Here is a 17,162-nt window from a genome sequence, read left to right as displayed (position 1 = left end):
AAATAGATTGTAGTTTCGAGCTTCCTCTCCTCGTCATCCAGCCTGAGATTAGAAGTGGATGTGATGACATGGGCTCTTCCTGTAGTCCTCTGCCTTTTGACCGCAAGGCTGAGGCTGTTTACAGTGACACTGGCCATGTGAGTCTTTGCCATCCCACACCAGCCACAGTTGGCATGGTTTCCCTCTGCCGTTTTCTGCACGCTCCACTTCAGCTCTGTCTGGTTACGAGCATGTTGGTGAGGCACCAGTACGGTCCTGGTGGCAGGGTTATATCCGTTTATTGTTTTGTGACACAAATGTGACCACAAACAGTCAATAATCCAATGGAAAAACAAGAGCTGTCACCACACAGTGATCACACCCTCCACACACCGGAATCTGCTTCTGTTTTTTCCGCACTATGAGACACTGAGCACCGAGGCATGTACAAGAGATGAAGCTAAACAAACTTAAATGGACGTGGTAATTACAGGCAGCTACGGTGTAAAACATCAACAATGGGTGTAAATTTAGTCGAGAGCTGATCACAAACAACAACAAAACCTGTATTTTAAACCCACTGTCACAGGCTAGTTTGCTATCTGTCAATCTTCCTGTGGGATTTCAGACTTCCTAGACAATATACAGAAGAATGTTCCCAAGAACTTTCTTTGATTTAATATCCCACCCTAGTTAGCTGGGCCAGTTCCCAGAAAAAACAGAGGAAGTTCTCACTCAGGTCATCAGAATCAGATCCCTGAGACGCATGGTGCTGAGGGACGGAGGGGTCAGGAAACATGGCTGAGCCGGTACACACCCAGCGCAGAAGGCTGGTTAGACAGAAGTTGATAAGGCCCGGTACAGGTCATTTCTGGGAAGCAGAGTTGACACTGCGACAGGGAAGGATGGGAGTGAGAGCGCAGTTAATTGACGGGTTTTCCTGGTTTGCGACACAGAGACCCTCGCCTCCAGTGTTTGCAGGGCTTTGTCACGAGCTTCCTCTACGCTCCACTTCCTTCACGACTAAAGCAGACAGGCAGAGATGAGTCAGCAGCAACCTGACTCACACCCTGGTTTTTATTGCAGCTTCCAGACACCTTGTGCTCCGAGCTTTATAGTTTCAATATACAAAATATGACGGAAACGACTGAGGCAGATATAATCCTGAGTGAGAGAATCAAATAAATGCAAGTGCTCTAAAACACTGTACAGTAGTTATATTTTTGTGAGAAAATGAAAACCTCACGTTCATATAATCACCTGTTCTGTCAATCAAGAACTTAATGACATGTTACCACTGTGTGGACTGCCATAAAATCTGGTTCACATATTCATGTCCCCCTCAGAATCTGGTCAGTCTTTTACTTTTCATCTGTCTTGTTTTGTCCCGTGCTATAAGTACCTGCAAAACCCAAACATTCTCATCATTCTCAGCTGTATGTTAATTAGCAAATGCAGGCTAACAAGCTGAACTGAGGTAGTAAACATTATACTTGCTGACCTCACAGAGCTGATGGTGTGGCTGTAGACGCCTGTCTTATTTGGTATTTGTGAGAAAAGTCAGAGAACAAGCTCAGTTCTCCTAAATACTGTCGACATTCACCGGACATAAATATAAAACCATATAAAAGCGGGAGCGGCCCCAGGAGTCAGTGTGCTGGTGCCAGGCCTCGTTGCTGTGCCACCACACCATTCAAACCACTGAAGTTGTCCTTGGCAAAGAAAAATCTGCTCCACAAAGGGAACAGGCTGCACCTACTCTTAATTTGTTCTTCTCTGGGCTACATTCAATCAAATGGAATTGGTGGAATTTATTTTGGTGAATAAGAAATCCAGTCTCAGCGGGACATATGGAAGGGAAGTTGATTTATTTACCTAAAACATATTTTATTTGCATTTGTTTTCAGCCGGCCTGAGCACAATTATTTGCAAAAAAGTGGATTAATCAACCTGGAGTCACAAAGTTATTAGTATAACCCTGAGGTGATGACGTGACTTGTCTCACTGACCTCTCCCTTCTTAACTGTCATGGACTGTCTGCGCGGGGTGATCTCTTCATTAATGCTGGACAGGAAGTTCTGGGAGATGCGCAGGGCGTCCTGTAACAGTGGATGGTCTGGGTGGCTGGAGGGCGTGTGTTTCAGGAGGTCCTAGAATAGAAAAAACACGATGAGAAATTCAATCCCCAAAAACTCTCATGCAGAGATGCTGCTTCAGATTTTTGTAAGGCAGATCTGACTTACATGCAGAACAAGTGTGCTGCGCGTCACTCTGTCCACAGGTTTGTAGAGAAGAGCTGTGGAGGAGGAAGAGACAGCTCAACAGGCATAGTCACAGCTCATCTACTTATAGCATATATTGATTAATGTGGAGGCTGGCCATTCATTTCACTCAGTACTTACTTTCCAGTGAATTTTTAGCCGACTGGTCTTTGCAGTCCTTTGTGCTTTTGACCTTGAGATTCTGGCAGGAAGATAACACCAGAGGGGAATGGTGAGAAAAAATACCCTCATTAAATCAGAGCAACTGCCCCACAGCGCAATTAAAACAATCAGCACCGCTGTAAAGAGCTGCACAGCTCTTTACACTGCGAGGACTGCTGAAAACTGCTCTGTCATCACTTGTCCCAGGCAGCTGTACAACATCAAACACTCGCCTGCTGCAGTCCCGCTGCGCGTAGCGTGATTACATACCTCAGATATCTCTGCAAACTGAGCATTTGCCTGGCAGCACTTGTCCGCCGTCTCCACAGCAACCTTATAGTTATCCACAAAGGCCCGGTACACTCCGAGCTGGCTGGCCTACAGGGCACAAGTAGATTACTGATTAGATTTATTCCATAACAGCGAAGATAGAGTTTCTTAGACTATTATTGTCGCTGGGTGTGGTGCAGTGTCACTGTACGCTGCACTCAAGCATGAGTTGGCAATACAGAAGGAATTAATACAATTCAGTGAGGTACAATGTTGACCCACGTGTCTATATATAAGTCTGTGTGTATGAGTGTTTTTCATCTTCGTCCAACAGCAAACACTGAGGTAGCTTTTACTCAGCAACCTCCTATAGAGCATTTTGTTCTCCTTTACTGCTTGTCATGTGGTGTAGCGAGGCTTTTATCTGGCCGGGAGATGACTCCAGGCAGTCTACTCACATGTGCACTACAAGATTCACTGAGCATTACTAAAAGCCAAAGACTACCACCTTTTTTTCTACCCTGAAAGTCTCCCCTCTTTCAACAATCATCAATGATCAAGGCATGACATTTAGGGAGTGCTATAATTAGTTTCTGAAAGTCACTGACTTGACGAATGTTGGTCTGTTCGATCAAAAACCAACATACAATTTGATGCTGTGACGTTACATCTTATTTGATGCTTCTTCTCCAAAGGAGAGCTTGAATCAGCTGAAGGACCTTACTGTATTTGACTGTGTGTGGATACTAAACATCAATAATGAAGTTCAACAAGTGTAAATGCTTTACAGTTAAACAATTACCACAACATTTCACTCATGTAAGCTCATCACATACTTTGCATTCAAATGCTCTCAAACTTCCTTGTTTACTTTGTTGCCTGATGGTTTTGTGCTACATTCAAGGTAGGTCAAACGAAGTGGAAAAACAGGTTTTTGTTGCTTCAGCCCTGAAACATTGTCATGACACGTTTTCCTCCAAAATGATCTTGAAATAACTAAACTATGAAAAATCTAACATGATTTGTGGTAATAAAATTTACACGGCATAAATGGATTTTCCAGTGTTAATGAATAAACTGGTACGATAACGTGGACAAAATAATTCTTCACATACTGGACTTTTACAACATGAACATTTTGTTTCCTTGGTTGTCCTGCTGAAGCTGACAAAAACATAATCTCCATACCAGTTTCTGGAAGAGGTCGCCCACACACTGCAGGTGGCTCCAGTCCTGGACCCGGGGCAGCAGAGCGTCATAAAAGTCCTTGTGGATCTCATGAAGCTCTGGTACTTTGAAGAAGATGGTCTCTATCTGCTGGATGGTCAGCATCGGTTGGGAAGTTGTGGCAGCGGCCCTCAGAGGCTTCATGGGCTGGACAATAACCACAGTTCATATTTGAAAACAGTCCCTGAATGTAGCAAAGTTTAAATCATTTTTAATGACATTGTCTTTGTAGAATGAACATATTTGTCTGCAAGTCTTAACTCTTACTGAGCAGCATCCACCTAACGTCTCCATCAGTACTCTAATCAATTTAGTACTCAATAATCAATTTACTCAATTTACTTTTAAATTACTGTCAATTTATTTTGCACATTTCCATTTTTGCACTTTTGTCCATACAGTTATTCTAATTTTCACATTACTCTTTAACGTTTGCATTTGTAACTTTTTCTATTCACTTACTGTGTATGTATTGTTATTACTATTTCATATTAGTTTTAATCATAGTTTTTACTTTTTTACTTTTTTACTATTTACTCTTTCCTAAGTGAGTGTTGAGCAGTTTTAACAAAGCAGCGTCCCTGCAGGGATCATTAAAGTTTTTCTGATGCTGATTCTGTGACCACAAGCGCCAATTATAGGATAATGGTAAATGCTAAAATGTAGTGTAACAGTGGCACTAGCAGAGAGGACAGAAAACTCAACTAATTCAGTAATGTCAGTAACTTACACAACAATACCTCTGAAGTTTGCTAACATTAGATAACGTTAGCTAAGCTATGTCTTACCCGGCCACCGCTGTAGCAAGCCTTAACTCTTGCTGAGCAGCAGCTACTGTGACCACACGTAAAGTTTACAGGATAATGGTAAATGCTAAAGAGTGAGAAAGTCAGAAAACTGACTCAATAATATCAGTAACAGCAATATGTAGAAAAAGTTTGCTAGCTAAATTAGCTAACAGTAGCTAACATGAACTACGTCTTAGCAGACCAGCGCTGTATTGAACTGAGCAAGGGTGTGTTTTATCGTTTATAATTTCTTTTTTAACTTTTCATCTGTAAGTGGAGGAACTTATCATAATTTATTATGTCAAAAGTTATAAACAGTCACAAACAGACTCAGGAATGTCTCCAATATATAGCAACAGTTAGCTAACTAAATTAGCTAAAGCTAGCCACCATAAGCGACTGGTCATACAAGATCTGTTAAGGCTGAGTTAGTGTGCGATGTGTTTCTTATTAATTCAACTTTTCATTTGTAAAAGGAAGAATTTGTTATTTCTTCTTTCAAAAGTCATGTTTTTCCTTTAAACAGGAATATATACAATATTAAAGCATTTAAAGAAAAACTGACTTTAAAGATGATACCTATATCAGCGTGTGTGTGTGTGTGTGTGTGTGTGTGTGTGTGTGTGTCTGTACATACTATCAGTAGGGCCTCCAGGTGGCTGAGGTAAGTCTCCTCACTGGCCAGGATCCCTGACAAAACCCACTTCCTCATCTCCAGCCCCTTCTCCTGATCCAACTCCACCTGGTACAAACAAGGTGGAGAGAGGAAACAATTGGCAAACATGAAGAGAGGACGTTTTCCAACAACACAAAAGACTCATATTAACATTTGTGACCTGTAAATGGGTTTGAGCTTTAATAAACCACCCACACACCTCTCCAAGCCCCTGGCTGCAGATATTGTTGTTGTGGGATTAGGACAGACCAGATATGATTAAACTCTGTGGGAGTTTGAGATTCCAGGAGGCTTGAACCAGACTCCTAGCACCTTAAGCAAGACAAATGTGTTTCTAGTCCAGAGGTTGTTACTCCAAACAGGTTAAATCCATCAGTCATCCTGGTGTGAGCTATCATGGCAGTAAGATACACACTGGAGCGTCAAGAAGGGCCACATCAAGCTCCTCCATTATATTAGCCAGATAAAAAATGCTGAGTGAGCCCCTCCACCATCGACCATGATTTAAGCTTTGAAGATCACAAAGTGTATACATCAGAGGATACCACAGATAGGACAGGAGCACAGTAGAGGGGGAGGGGAGCTAGGTCTCTTCTTAACATCTGTTTGCCCACTGTATGTTTGCTGAGCATATACAGTGTTTTTCAGCGACGCTCCGCCTCATACTCAAAAGCACTTCCATCTGGGAACTCTGTTTTTTATTGTTGGCCTCTGGATGCCTCAGCTGGAGAAGCTGTTTGAATGCCTGCCAAAGGGCTTCTTCTGACGTTTTTAAAGGGGACACTCCACTGACTTTACTCATGACGTTCAGTTTACTTGTCATGAAGTGTACTCCTAATGTCTTCAGTGGCTCTGGAGGAGCCATGGATGTCATGGAGTCATGGGTCATAACGACGGTCTAATGAAAGATGCTGTCGAGTTGCATTATGGAATATGTAGTTTTTTTCAGAATGTGCCCCAGATTAGGGACTAAAGGTCAGGATATTTTTGGCCTTTTCTGCTCAGATTTTGACCTTTCTTTTTTCAATCCGTCTTGCAAATTTCTCAACTTTGTGGAAGTGTAATACTTGATCACTTTAGGGAATGTTAATGATTTTCTCTCCCAGTGCAGATTTAGATCTAATCATATGTCTCTTTAAATTTGCTAGATTGTTTTTGTGAAACATACATATATATATACATATATTCTGACATTACAACATTCATTTTGAAAGATTAGTACAAGCCTCGTCGTCTCTACACAGCATGTTACATTACTGACCTCCTGTCAGATTTAGGTTGATGTTCTTCCAGTATAAAACAACAAAACACAAATGATAGTGTTTCCAGTCTTTGCAACAGGTTTATAGGAAATGTTGTTATAATTTAGTGAAACACTAAAAAGTCTGGCATGGCTTTGAAACGACAAATCTTTGTAACGCTGGTGCCATGTATTTAGTGTAAAGTATTTACATTATGAAGTAAACTAGCATTACCGCCTCATGGTTGTGTCCCTCTGCCAACCAGCCAATCTCTCCTTTCTGAGTTACAGCGTTGGATAATGTCCCGAAGTGTTTTTTGCAGAACATTATTATGTCACAGTGAAGTTGACCTTTGCGTTTTATCCTATTAGACATTTGTGTGAAACTCTGTCAAATGGCCAAAAACATTTTTTGAGGTCACAGGGATCTTTGACCTTTGACCACCAAATTCCAATCAGTTCACTCTTGAGTCCAAGTGATTGTTTGTGCCAAATTTGAAGACATTCCCTTAAGGGGTTGCCGAGACATCACATTAACGAGAATGGGACAGATGGACATATGTACAGATGGACAACTCAAAAAGTAATACCTCATGCCGGCAACAGCCAGGGCTAAAGGTTTTTAAGAACTGATCTTCTTAGAACTAAAAGCCACAGCTACAATAAGTGTTGGATGGTGTGTGGAGAGTGGACAATGAAGGACAATGCAGCAGAGAGGAAGGAGCAGCAGCAGCAATGTGAGAGACACACTGTCAGACATGTTGGTGGGAGTTGACCCAGCCACATTACCGAAAGCGTGGACTCCAGAGATCCAGAGCACTGGGTGTCTCGACTGTTCCGGCTCTTTGAGCGGAGTCGTGGCGAGGAGGAAGGAGATCCAGTATAGGACAGAGGGTCGTGGCGAGGGTGGTGCTCCTCTGAGTGCTCCAGGTCATATCCATATGACGGAGGGGTCTCATTGTAGGGAGCCTCTGTGAGAAACAGTCAAACAAAGGACAATGGTCAAACGGTGTGTCATTAAACTCTTAAGTCATGGCGTAAACAACGAGAAACACCATGCAGCAAATTGAAATATCTTTTTCTGTTGGTAATCTAATACTGGGCAAATTGTGGCTAAAGTGGGTGGGGCTAACAAAGCTATTTCGGAACTGATATCTGAAGATTATTAAGATGCCACCGGCTTCTTACAGTTCTCTATAGTGTCATCAGGAAGGATATGAACATGTACATCTGACGCCTAAAACAGACAAACAAAACAGAAACCCCCTATACAATAAAAAGAGATCCAATATACCACCATTGTGTAGATTATTATGTTTGATTTTTGTGGAAACTGTGGGAGAACTGTTTCCAGTCGCAGAAAGCAGCTGCTTTTTGGTGAAAAGCTCTGATAAACCCACTGAACACCTGCTCAGCACCAACGGCAAGCGGACAAAGTTAGGAACAAGCTGGTCAACATAGTGGAATTTGGCAGCTAAAGAGTGAAGTATTCCCTCAGGGGTTGGTGGAGACTAAAACACAGCTAAAAGTGGAGTAAAAATTAGGCTGATATTTGTCAGGTGGCCAGAAACATGCTTCCAAATGAACGCTAATGTTGCTCTGTGTCGGTGTAAATAGGCAAACACATTCACCTCAGCATCTTCATATGGTGATGATGTGTCAAATGTTGGATTTACAGCCCATTTTGTTGCCAAAAAAACAAATTAATATTATGCTCACATGTTACATATCCCTTAACAAATTTGTGACATCATATTCTCACACTGGAGTACTGGGTGGTATCAAGTGCTCCAGATAAAGCATGACGAAGGTGCTCTGTGTGGTCTGCTGTATGTAGAGCAGAAAGAATGAGGGGTGAGCAGGGGCTCGGAGCTCATTTTTGCCCATGGACTCCTGGTGTGTTAATCCAGCCATAACCGGATTGCATTATATTGCAATTTGTGGCTCTTATTTTGTCTTTCCCCTGTACATTAAGAGGACCTTCATGTGTAACAGAAGCTATCATAAAAACAATAAACAATAAGCGTGTCTCTTACATCCATTTGTCTTCATATCAAAGCCTGTTTAACCTTCATAAACCTGTGACCCACACAAATCTACCACAGCCTGTGTCAGCCACCGAGGGCTCGTGCCAGGCAAGTGGATAAGTCTGGGAAACAGCAGCGGCAACACACGTGCTCTGCTCATGCCAGCCTTGATATACAGAGTGTCTCTGAGTGTTTTCAGATCACAGAGAATCTGAGAGGTGCTGCTGTCACCTGGTATAATATTCAAAGACGTCTCAAGGCTCAGAAAGCAACACAGTTCTTCCAGGGACGTGAGCGTGTGCTTGAAAAACAAGTGTAACAAGTGAGAAATACGTGTTGTGCTCATCATCCCTGTGATTTCAGACTTTTAGGACACCCTGAAGATGAGGACAAACAGGTTCTGCATCCTGTAATTACCGTCAGCTACCTCTGACACACCAGCACTTATCATCATTAACATCATTATCATCATCAAAGATGTAGCAGCCGGAAGATGCAGAGCAGAGATCTCAAACGGCAGTGAAACAAAATAGGGCAGACACATCTAGCAACTTGGAGCCAGGTACAAAGCTGGTTCACCTTGGCTCGAAAACAGGAAAGAGAGGATTCCGGAAACCGGGGGAAGATAAAGCAGAGTCACCCTGGAGAGGCCTGGAAGACAGGCAGACTGACAGGATGACATCCAGAGAGGCCACCACAAAAGATTCAAACAAACACCCTGGGCTCAGCAGAGAGGCGGAGAGCTGTATTGACTGCTTGAGGAAGAGACTACCGCAGGCCAAACAGCTTCAGAACACAGGGGAAGTCCATGTGAAAGGCCACTCTGTGCTCCAGTGAGATTATACATCAGGCCCGGCGCTGGATGAATAACACATCCTCTCTCGGGCAGCAGCCTCAGAGCCACAAACTATCTCCTTCCAGGGGAAAAAGAAACAGTCAGAGCTTGGAAAAACACTGCAAACAAGAATAAGTAAAGAGGGGGATTTAAAAGTACATTCTGCAGTCTTAAATACTGAGCTGTTAAATGGGGACATTTTTGAATACACAGAGCTGACTTGGCTGTGTCAGTGTGAGAAAGTGGAGATCACAATAGATCCTCAGTGTGCTTCGTTGTTCGAGCGATCAAGAGCACCGCTACTGAGGAAGTGTCCAGGCAGGTCTCTCCGGAAAATTCAGCAATTCATCTGCTTCAGAGCGGAAACAGGCTTTCGGAGCAAGGTCATCTTTTCACAAACAGCTCCCTCTCCCTCTCCCTCTCCTAACACACGCGTTCATACACGGTCATCAGCTTAGGGTTAGCTTCAATCAGTTAAAAACCACAAACCAAGCCAGAAATCTTGGTGTAGTCTTGGACTCAGACCTGAAGTTTAAAAGCCACATCAAGACAATTACAAAGTCGGCCAACTATCACCATAAGACCAGACAACTGCAGCTGATTCAGAGCTCTGCTGCTCCAGTCCTCGCTGAGACCAAGAAAGTGAAAAATGCTGAATGGTTAAGGCCCAAAATACATCTCAGATCTGCTGCTACGTTAAGAACCATCCAGACCCCTCAGGTCTGCTTTCTGTCCCCACGGTCTAAACTAAACATGGAGAAGCAGCGTTCAATCTTTATGCTGCACATATCTGGAACAAACTCCCAGAGAGCTGCAGCCTGCTGCTCCTGTTTTCCTCTGCTATTTATTAAATCACATACTCATTTACTTACTCATTTCTTCCACTGCACTGTAACTTTTATTCTCTATTCTTTTTTTATTTTCTAGCAAATTCTTTTGTTTATTTTCATTTATGTTTCATGTAAAGCATTGAATTTCCTTGTTGTTGACTTGTACTCTACAAATAGCTGCCATATTTACATTCCAGATACCTCTGAGAAGAACAGAGAAGAATTTACACATGAATGAAAAGATTGTACTTTTTCTGTAAATCATTATCACTCAAAAGGAAAGTCTAGTAGATTTTTTACACTCAGTTGTTTCTGAAGACCCATTTCTTCTTGACTGACTTTTCTCCATCACCTTGTTTCTCTGTGTAACCTGTTTTCATGTCTTTTGTTTGCCCTGATTGTGAAACAGTTTGTGACCTTTTTAAAAAGGGCTGAACAAATAAACCGAAGTAAGGGCCGCTCTTTAAAACCTTTTATTACCTGCTGAACCTGAATATACTTGTTGCACAGTAGAACACAACTTCTGTTGCTTTTCTTTTTTTAAGGCCAAGACCAATAATGATATTTCAGAGTTTAACAGAAATGACATCAGCCAATATTCATTTTTAACATACACACATAACATAAACACTTTGTTAAGGATCCATTTACTTTGGTTATTAATTCATCTATATATATTAATCTATCGATCACTGACAGGTGCTCTTTTGTTTATTCTTTCAGATGCAAGAATACAGAAAATATTTTTCCAATCGTTATTTATGTCAACAGAGAAATCACTGGAAATGTATGATCAGCAGCAAACTTCAGCTAACTACTATGTTTGACGAGCTATCCACCATAATCTGTTCATTTTTCAGAAAAATCCACATTTTATTTATTAATTTAACTGCCAAATTACATAAATAAACATAAATTTGATGTACATAGGTTACCCTCAAAGTATCTTGTGTGGGTGTGTAATTATTTTAATTGATTTACTTTTTTGACTAAAACAATCAAATTTGAAGAAATTTGGTTTAAAACAAATTCAAATCAGCGTTAAAACCAAACCAACACGTGTCACATGCTTGTAATTATACAATGTAAACTCTCGTTCATGTCAGTAAATCCAGCATATTTCAACAGAATGGAAGACACTGATTGAACTTGAATCAAAATGCCTTTTCAAATTATATAATTTCCTGATCGGTCTAATTATGCATTGACCAACATATACACTGATACAGATATATCTGTCAAAAGCTACATTCAGATGAGATTTTTCTCTATCAAAATGTCATTCTTGAATAGATTCACTTTTTCAGTCAACTTAATAGTGGAATTGTTCCAATAACATAGTGTTGATACTGGAAGCTGCACAACAGAAGCCACAGTGAAGAGACAATGTTGTTTCTTGTTTCCAGCCTAAAATACAAAACAGAGAGTCATTTTGGCAGTTCTACAGTCTGTCCTTTCTGTCTCATACCCAACAAGCAGCAGCTTAAAATGGTTTCAACTTCGCAATAGAGCTGTAATAAATACATGCTAATGACATTACATAACATTGCTGAGCCCAGCAGTGCAGTTGTGAGCTGTGTGGAGCCATGGATCAGAGAGAAGCTGATTTTGCTTTGGACTGTCTCTGAACCCTGTAATTCTGTGTTTTTCAAGAATTTCATTTGGCTGTTTTCACACAAGCCTTATACATATCAGATTACTGTAAATCAATAAAAAAAAAAAAAAAAATCACCTTTTTACACCCAATTCACAGTGTCTCTGTTCTCCAGCACCACCACTCTGAACTCAGCATCTAAAAATAGAACTCAAGGATATATATATATATATATATATATATATATATATATATATACGGAGTCGGCCAAACAACAACTGGCTCCTTGCTCTCCAGTCCACTCTGGAGAATAATCAGTCATCATGAAACACTTTTCCTTCCTGCAACATGCAAACGAGAGCCATGTTCAGAAGACAGTCCCAGCAGTTTAATAAAGAGGACACACTGGTCGTCCTATTGATGACAAAGCAAAGACACATTCGAGGCCCTAATCCTAATCCACACAGATGAACTGCGATAAACAGACGGACAGGGAGCGACAGATGTGCGGCCAAGTCACAGCATCAGATTCACTGTCACAGAATAATCATGTGGTTTTATTTTCCTACACGAGGCCAACACACAGAATCAAAAGAACAAGGAACTATGGGACGCTTTTATGACCGTGCTGTTGGTTCTGGAAACAACCAGAAGTGAGAAGTTGCAATCACAGAAACAGGTTTTGGATCCATTTAAATTATCAGTTAAATGAATTATTTGACTGATGGGAAGAATTAGACAGCAGTTCCCAAAAATGAAAATCAAAGAGCAAAGAGGTTTATGGATTCCTCCCAGAAAAGCAGCATCCATAATTCCCCATTTCTCAACTGGGAAAAGACAAAGTGCTGCCCAGTCTGACACAATAACTGATCACTGATCAGTGGATTTAAATAGCTCAAGGGGGGGAGACTCCTGTTTGTAATGCCCTGACAAAGAGAGAGAAATCAGAGCCCACTTATTGTTGTCCCACTGTGAACATATTGACCATCTACACAAAGAACAGGTCAGCTGACAGACAGAATTTAGATCGCAAGCTCCCAAAAATAAACACCACAGAGCAAATGTGTCAATCGATAGAGTAGAAAGAGCTGGAATTCAGATTTAAGCATCTATAATTTACAACAGGGGGAAAAAAGGCACAATGAACGACAGTCTTACTGTCACCTCTCTAACGGCTGTATAGATCTGGAGAGGAAGGTTGCACCTTTGGAATAAAAGCAGCAGAAGATGCGAATGTGAGATGCTGTTAAAAGCTTAGCACCACTTTATGGCTCCAGCAAATGGATTCTCCTCCAGACTGTGCGGTCGCTGGGGAAACACAGTGGCAGGGAGAGCAAATAAAGGGGAGCCGGTTGAAGGGTGATGGCTTCTCAAACACTTGATGCAGTGACCCCGGACGTGGTCCCTGTAGTTTTCCTCACTTTATGGCAAGTGGAAAAATCTCCATAGATTTATCTGTAATGCACTTCACAATGACTGCTAGTCTACCTGAATCCCACCACCACTGAGGAGGAGCTCTCTGACAATCACAGCTGACCATGTATGGATGAAAATTTGACTGATCCTGATCCTGACTGATTCAAACTCCATTCCCACACTGGCTTTCTATTAACCAAACAAGTCTACAGCCATGCTAGCAGCTCTGAGGTTGTACTCATGAACAGTGGTGCTTTGAGCTAAATGCTAATGTCAGCATGCTAACATGCTGTTTTTCAGGAGGTGTGTTTACCATAGTCATGGTCTGTTAGCATGCTAACATTTGCTAATTAGCACTAAAAAACAAAATACATCTGAGGCCGATGTTGTTAGTTTAGCAGGTATTTGATCATAAAACAAAGTATAGGACAAATTAAACCTGATGATGGAACTGGATCAAAAGCCCTGGGATGTCCAGGAAGTTATTACAATCTCCCCTGAGACATGAAAATCTGCACCACATTTCATGGCAATCCATCCAATATTTATTATTAGAGTTTTACTCTAAACCAAAAATCTCAACCTCATGATAGCGCCACAGTAAATGTCAAGGGGAACTAAAGTCAGCAGGGTTCATCCTCTGGGGATAGTGAATGTCTCTAGGGACAAAATAGAAGCGCTGCACTGTCTGACCAACATTACAATCCCTCCGACCACCCAACTAGCATAGCTAAAAAGTTGTATTCTCTGAGCCCAAACTGGGATGACTCACACAATGCAACTTACAGACTTCAGATCCTTCAGAGCCAGAGAGACAATAAACAACTCACAGGCTGTGTAGTGCTCGCCACAAGTACTAAATTGATGTTGACATGTAAAATCAGTGGAGTGCCCCTTTAACCTCATACTCTAACTGAGGCATCTGTTATGGCTATTACTTTGTGTTTTGGCAAAATGAAATAATGTTAAGCAACACATCATCATCACATCCTGTCTCATCTGAAGCGTCTGCTGAACTGGGAGGCCTTTTAAACCACAGGGCCAGTGAAGGCAGTGAGGCCCACCAGCACCCGCCTCTCATCTGTTGTAGGGCAGCCTAAAATTAGTGCCAGTCATTGAGCAGTGTAGGTCAGAACCGGCGGCCCAGCCCAGCACACCTACTAATCAGTGTGCATTGAAATAGCTCAGGGTGGTCAGACTACTGCTTGTAATGTGCTGCGTAACAGAGAGAATCAAAGCCCAATAATTGTTCCAGTCTGTGAAAATAAACAGACAATGGAGCATATGCACGCATTAGCTACACACAGATTAGCTTTATGGATGCAGTAGGAAATAGCAGCATGTCTAATATGAAACGGTAGCTATTTAGCTATTTAATAGGTGATTACTTTAGGGAATTTTTCTGATCTCAAAACTGGTTTGAGAAGCCTATAAATTATATTGGAGCCTGGCCAGTGTTTAACCACAGTAGTTTTATAGTGTACACAAACACAACTGCTGACATTGATTATTATAGGCAAGTGATGAGCACAAGACATTTAACCAGCCACATGAAAACCCACAGTGACCGCCAGGTATGATCAAATATTAATTTGCATGTCTGAATAGAATTAAATATTTGTGGACAGACCTCACCTGATGTACTGGCTCAGATGTAATCTGCCTGGCAACACAGGTTCTACAGCACACACTGGCATTTAACAAGTTGGTTAAAGTTACTGGTGTGTAGACTCAGTGTGCGGTGAATCAAATCATCAAAAAGTACTGGAACACATAGGGAAGTGGGTGGGTTTGATGATACCTATAGTATATCGCCAAGACTGTGTTTATTGGGGGACCAAACTGAATTGCCCAATATATCAAAATATGACTTTACAGTGATAAAGGTATGCGTAGCTCGAGTGATCCTCAGATTAAGGAAAACTCCTTCCTCTCCAGATCTCAAAACATGGATGGAGCCTGTGTTAGAGATGGTATCATATGAACACATATCAGCTTGTGTATGTTGAAATAAGTGAATAAACACCTACACGATAAAAACAAAAGAAAGCATGTATTACAGAGTGGAGGCTTTTTAGTCATGTTATATAATGTATTCAGCTACAAAAAGGGGTTTTAATGACATTGACATTTACCATGCAGTGAAAAGATGCTGCTGGGATGCATTGTGGGAAATGTAGGATTTCATGTTTTGGGGGGTTGACCCATACTATGCACTAAAAGTCACGACATCTCTAGCTCATTTTACAAAGCCTGTTCAAGGCGGGAATGTTGCGCATTTATAAAAGGTCGGTATAAAAGGAATCAGGGCCATTGTTGTTCTGTCTTTATGCCGGCAGCCGAGGTAGGCCCAGAGCCAGATCGACGTCTGTGTAAAAGGGAGAGCTGGAAGGGTGGGACCGACGCAGACAGTGTTGTGATACATGTCACGCCTCTGATTCCAGACCGGCGGCACGTTATCTAAAATCACACAGTGGGACGGCATCATGCCAGCTTAGTTTGATAAGTGTAAACAAACAAAGACGGCATAAAGAGGGGTCTTCTTAGCGGCAATATAGCAGAGTCTCAAAGGGGCTTCTGCCTCTGATGCTACAATTTCGACCATGTGTTTTTAATCTGTCCCTCTAAAGATTACTAACTTTATGGAAATGCAACAATAACCCCCGGCACTGCCCCTTTAAATGATTGAACACAGACAAATATACTGTATCACTGTCCAAATTCACTTGTTCAGGGATTCTCTCACTCACACTGACCAGATTCAGTTTGTGCGAGAACATTTTGACGAAAACAAACTCTGCTGACCGGTGACACAACAAGCTCCATGGGTCAGGCTGTTGTGAGAGAGGTGAACTCATACAACACTTAACATTTCATTAGCCGTTTCCCCCCACACCCCACGAGCAGCTGAGACATTCCATAAACACTTGGCCTGCCAGCCAGCAGCACAGAGGGCCCTTTGAGTGGGACCAGGGAGGGGAGCTGAGATTGCAGGACCAGAGTGCTGAGGCAGAGCACGAGGGAGGATCACTGAGCCGAGGGAGGCCTGCAGGCTCATAAACATGCCAGAGATTTTTTTTCTATTAAGGTTTATCTATGGAAACGTGTATGTTAGTGTGTGGATGGAGGAGCTAATAGGAAAATCTCATGTGAAAGGTCTTGGTTAGTGTTTTGTTCTGTTTTCTGATTAAGGGGAAAACAGAACAAAAAGGCTATTCATGGCTTTTTACTGTGAGAGCAGCTGCCGATGCCTGGCCTGGTGTACTGATGGCCTGCCAGCTTTTGACCACTTTACCCAGTACACTGCTCAGAAGAACAGGTGTCTTACTTACACACACATGTACACATACACACAGAGGCGAACTTGGCCGCTGACAGCACTTCCTCTAGTAGGCCTACATTTACTCTAGGAAAGGGAGAGGCTGAATTCTTTAGCTTCCTTAAAGCAAACCTCAGATGTTGATACTCAGGTACAATGATAGGCCTGTCTGGGCTTCCTAGGGGGACCTCAAATATTCATGAGTCTGCAATTAGCCGGGAGTGTGGACCAGCACCGGTGTGACTTCTGCTGAGGCAGCGAGCAGTGCCTACCTCTGGACTGAGGCCAAGACATTCAGGCAGACTTCATCACCTTTCAGACAGACACTTTCTATTAATGTCACAGCCATCCCAGACGGACCTGTCTACCTGCAGAAAATGTGCCACATCCTGGCCAAGGCAAGCTCAGCTTAACACATCCTAAAAGACGATCCCCTTAATTTTTGCAAAGCAATTATGATTAAACTAATGAGAGATATGTAATTTCCCTGTTGGCCGACCGCTTCCTCCACGCCCACTCGCTGTACTACATCAACAAC

At 42.1% G+C, this 17,162-nt stretch overlaps 1 protein-coding gene across 2 annotated transcripts in view; it reads right to left on the bottom strand.

Moving 5' to 3' along the window:
* si:dkey-91m11.5 (BCR activator of RhoGEF and GTPase) overlaps positions 1-17,162 on the bottom strand; it is a 32,530-nt gene that overhangs the window by 10,496 nt on the left and 4,872 nt on the right. For both annotated transcript variants that reach the window (XM_023397722.2, XM_087171660.1), the window contains exons 2-8: positions 7,393-7,574; positions 5,325-5,429; positions 3,861-4,046; positions 2,673-2,780; positions 2,382-2,442; positions 2,223-2,275; positions 1,989-2,129 (exon numbers count right to left, since the gene is read on the bottom strand). In XM_023397722.2, the coding sequence (XP_023253490.1) occupies positions 1,989-2,129; positions 2,223-2,275; positions 2,382-2,442; positions 2,673-2,780; positions 3,861-4,046; positions 5,325-5,429; positions 7,393-7,574 (836 nt within the window). The remainder of the gene's footprint in view (positions 1-1,988; positions 2,130-2,222; positions 2,276-2,381; positions 2,443-2,672; positions 2,781-3,860; positions 4,047-5,324; positions 5,430-7,392; positions 7,575-17,162) is intronic.

This window comes from Seriola lalandi, unplaced genomic scaffold (genome assembly GCF_002814215.2).
Source record: "Seriola lalandi dorsalis isolate HSWRI2012SDOR001 ecotype SW California unplaced genomic scaffold, Sedor1 jcf7180002054883, whole genome shotgun sequence".
Lineage (NCBI taxonomy): Eukaryota > Metazoa > Chordata > Actinopteri > Carangiformes > Carangidae > Seriola > Seriola lalandi.
Note: the sequence above shows the minus strand (reverse complement) of the source record. Positions and strands in the feature narration are given on the sequence as shown.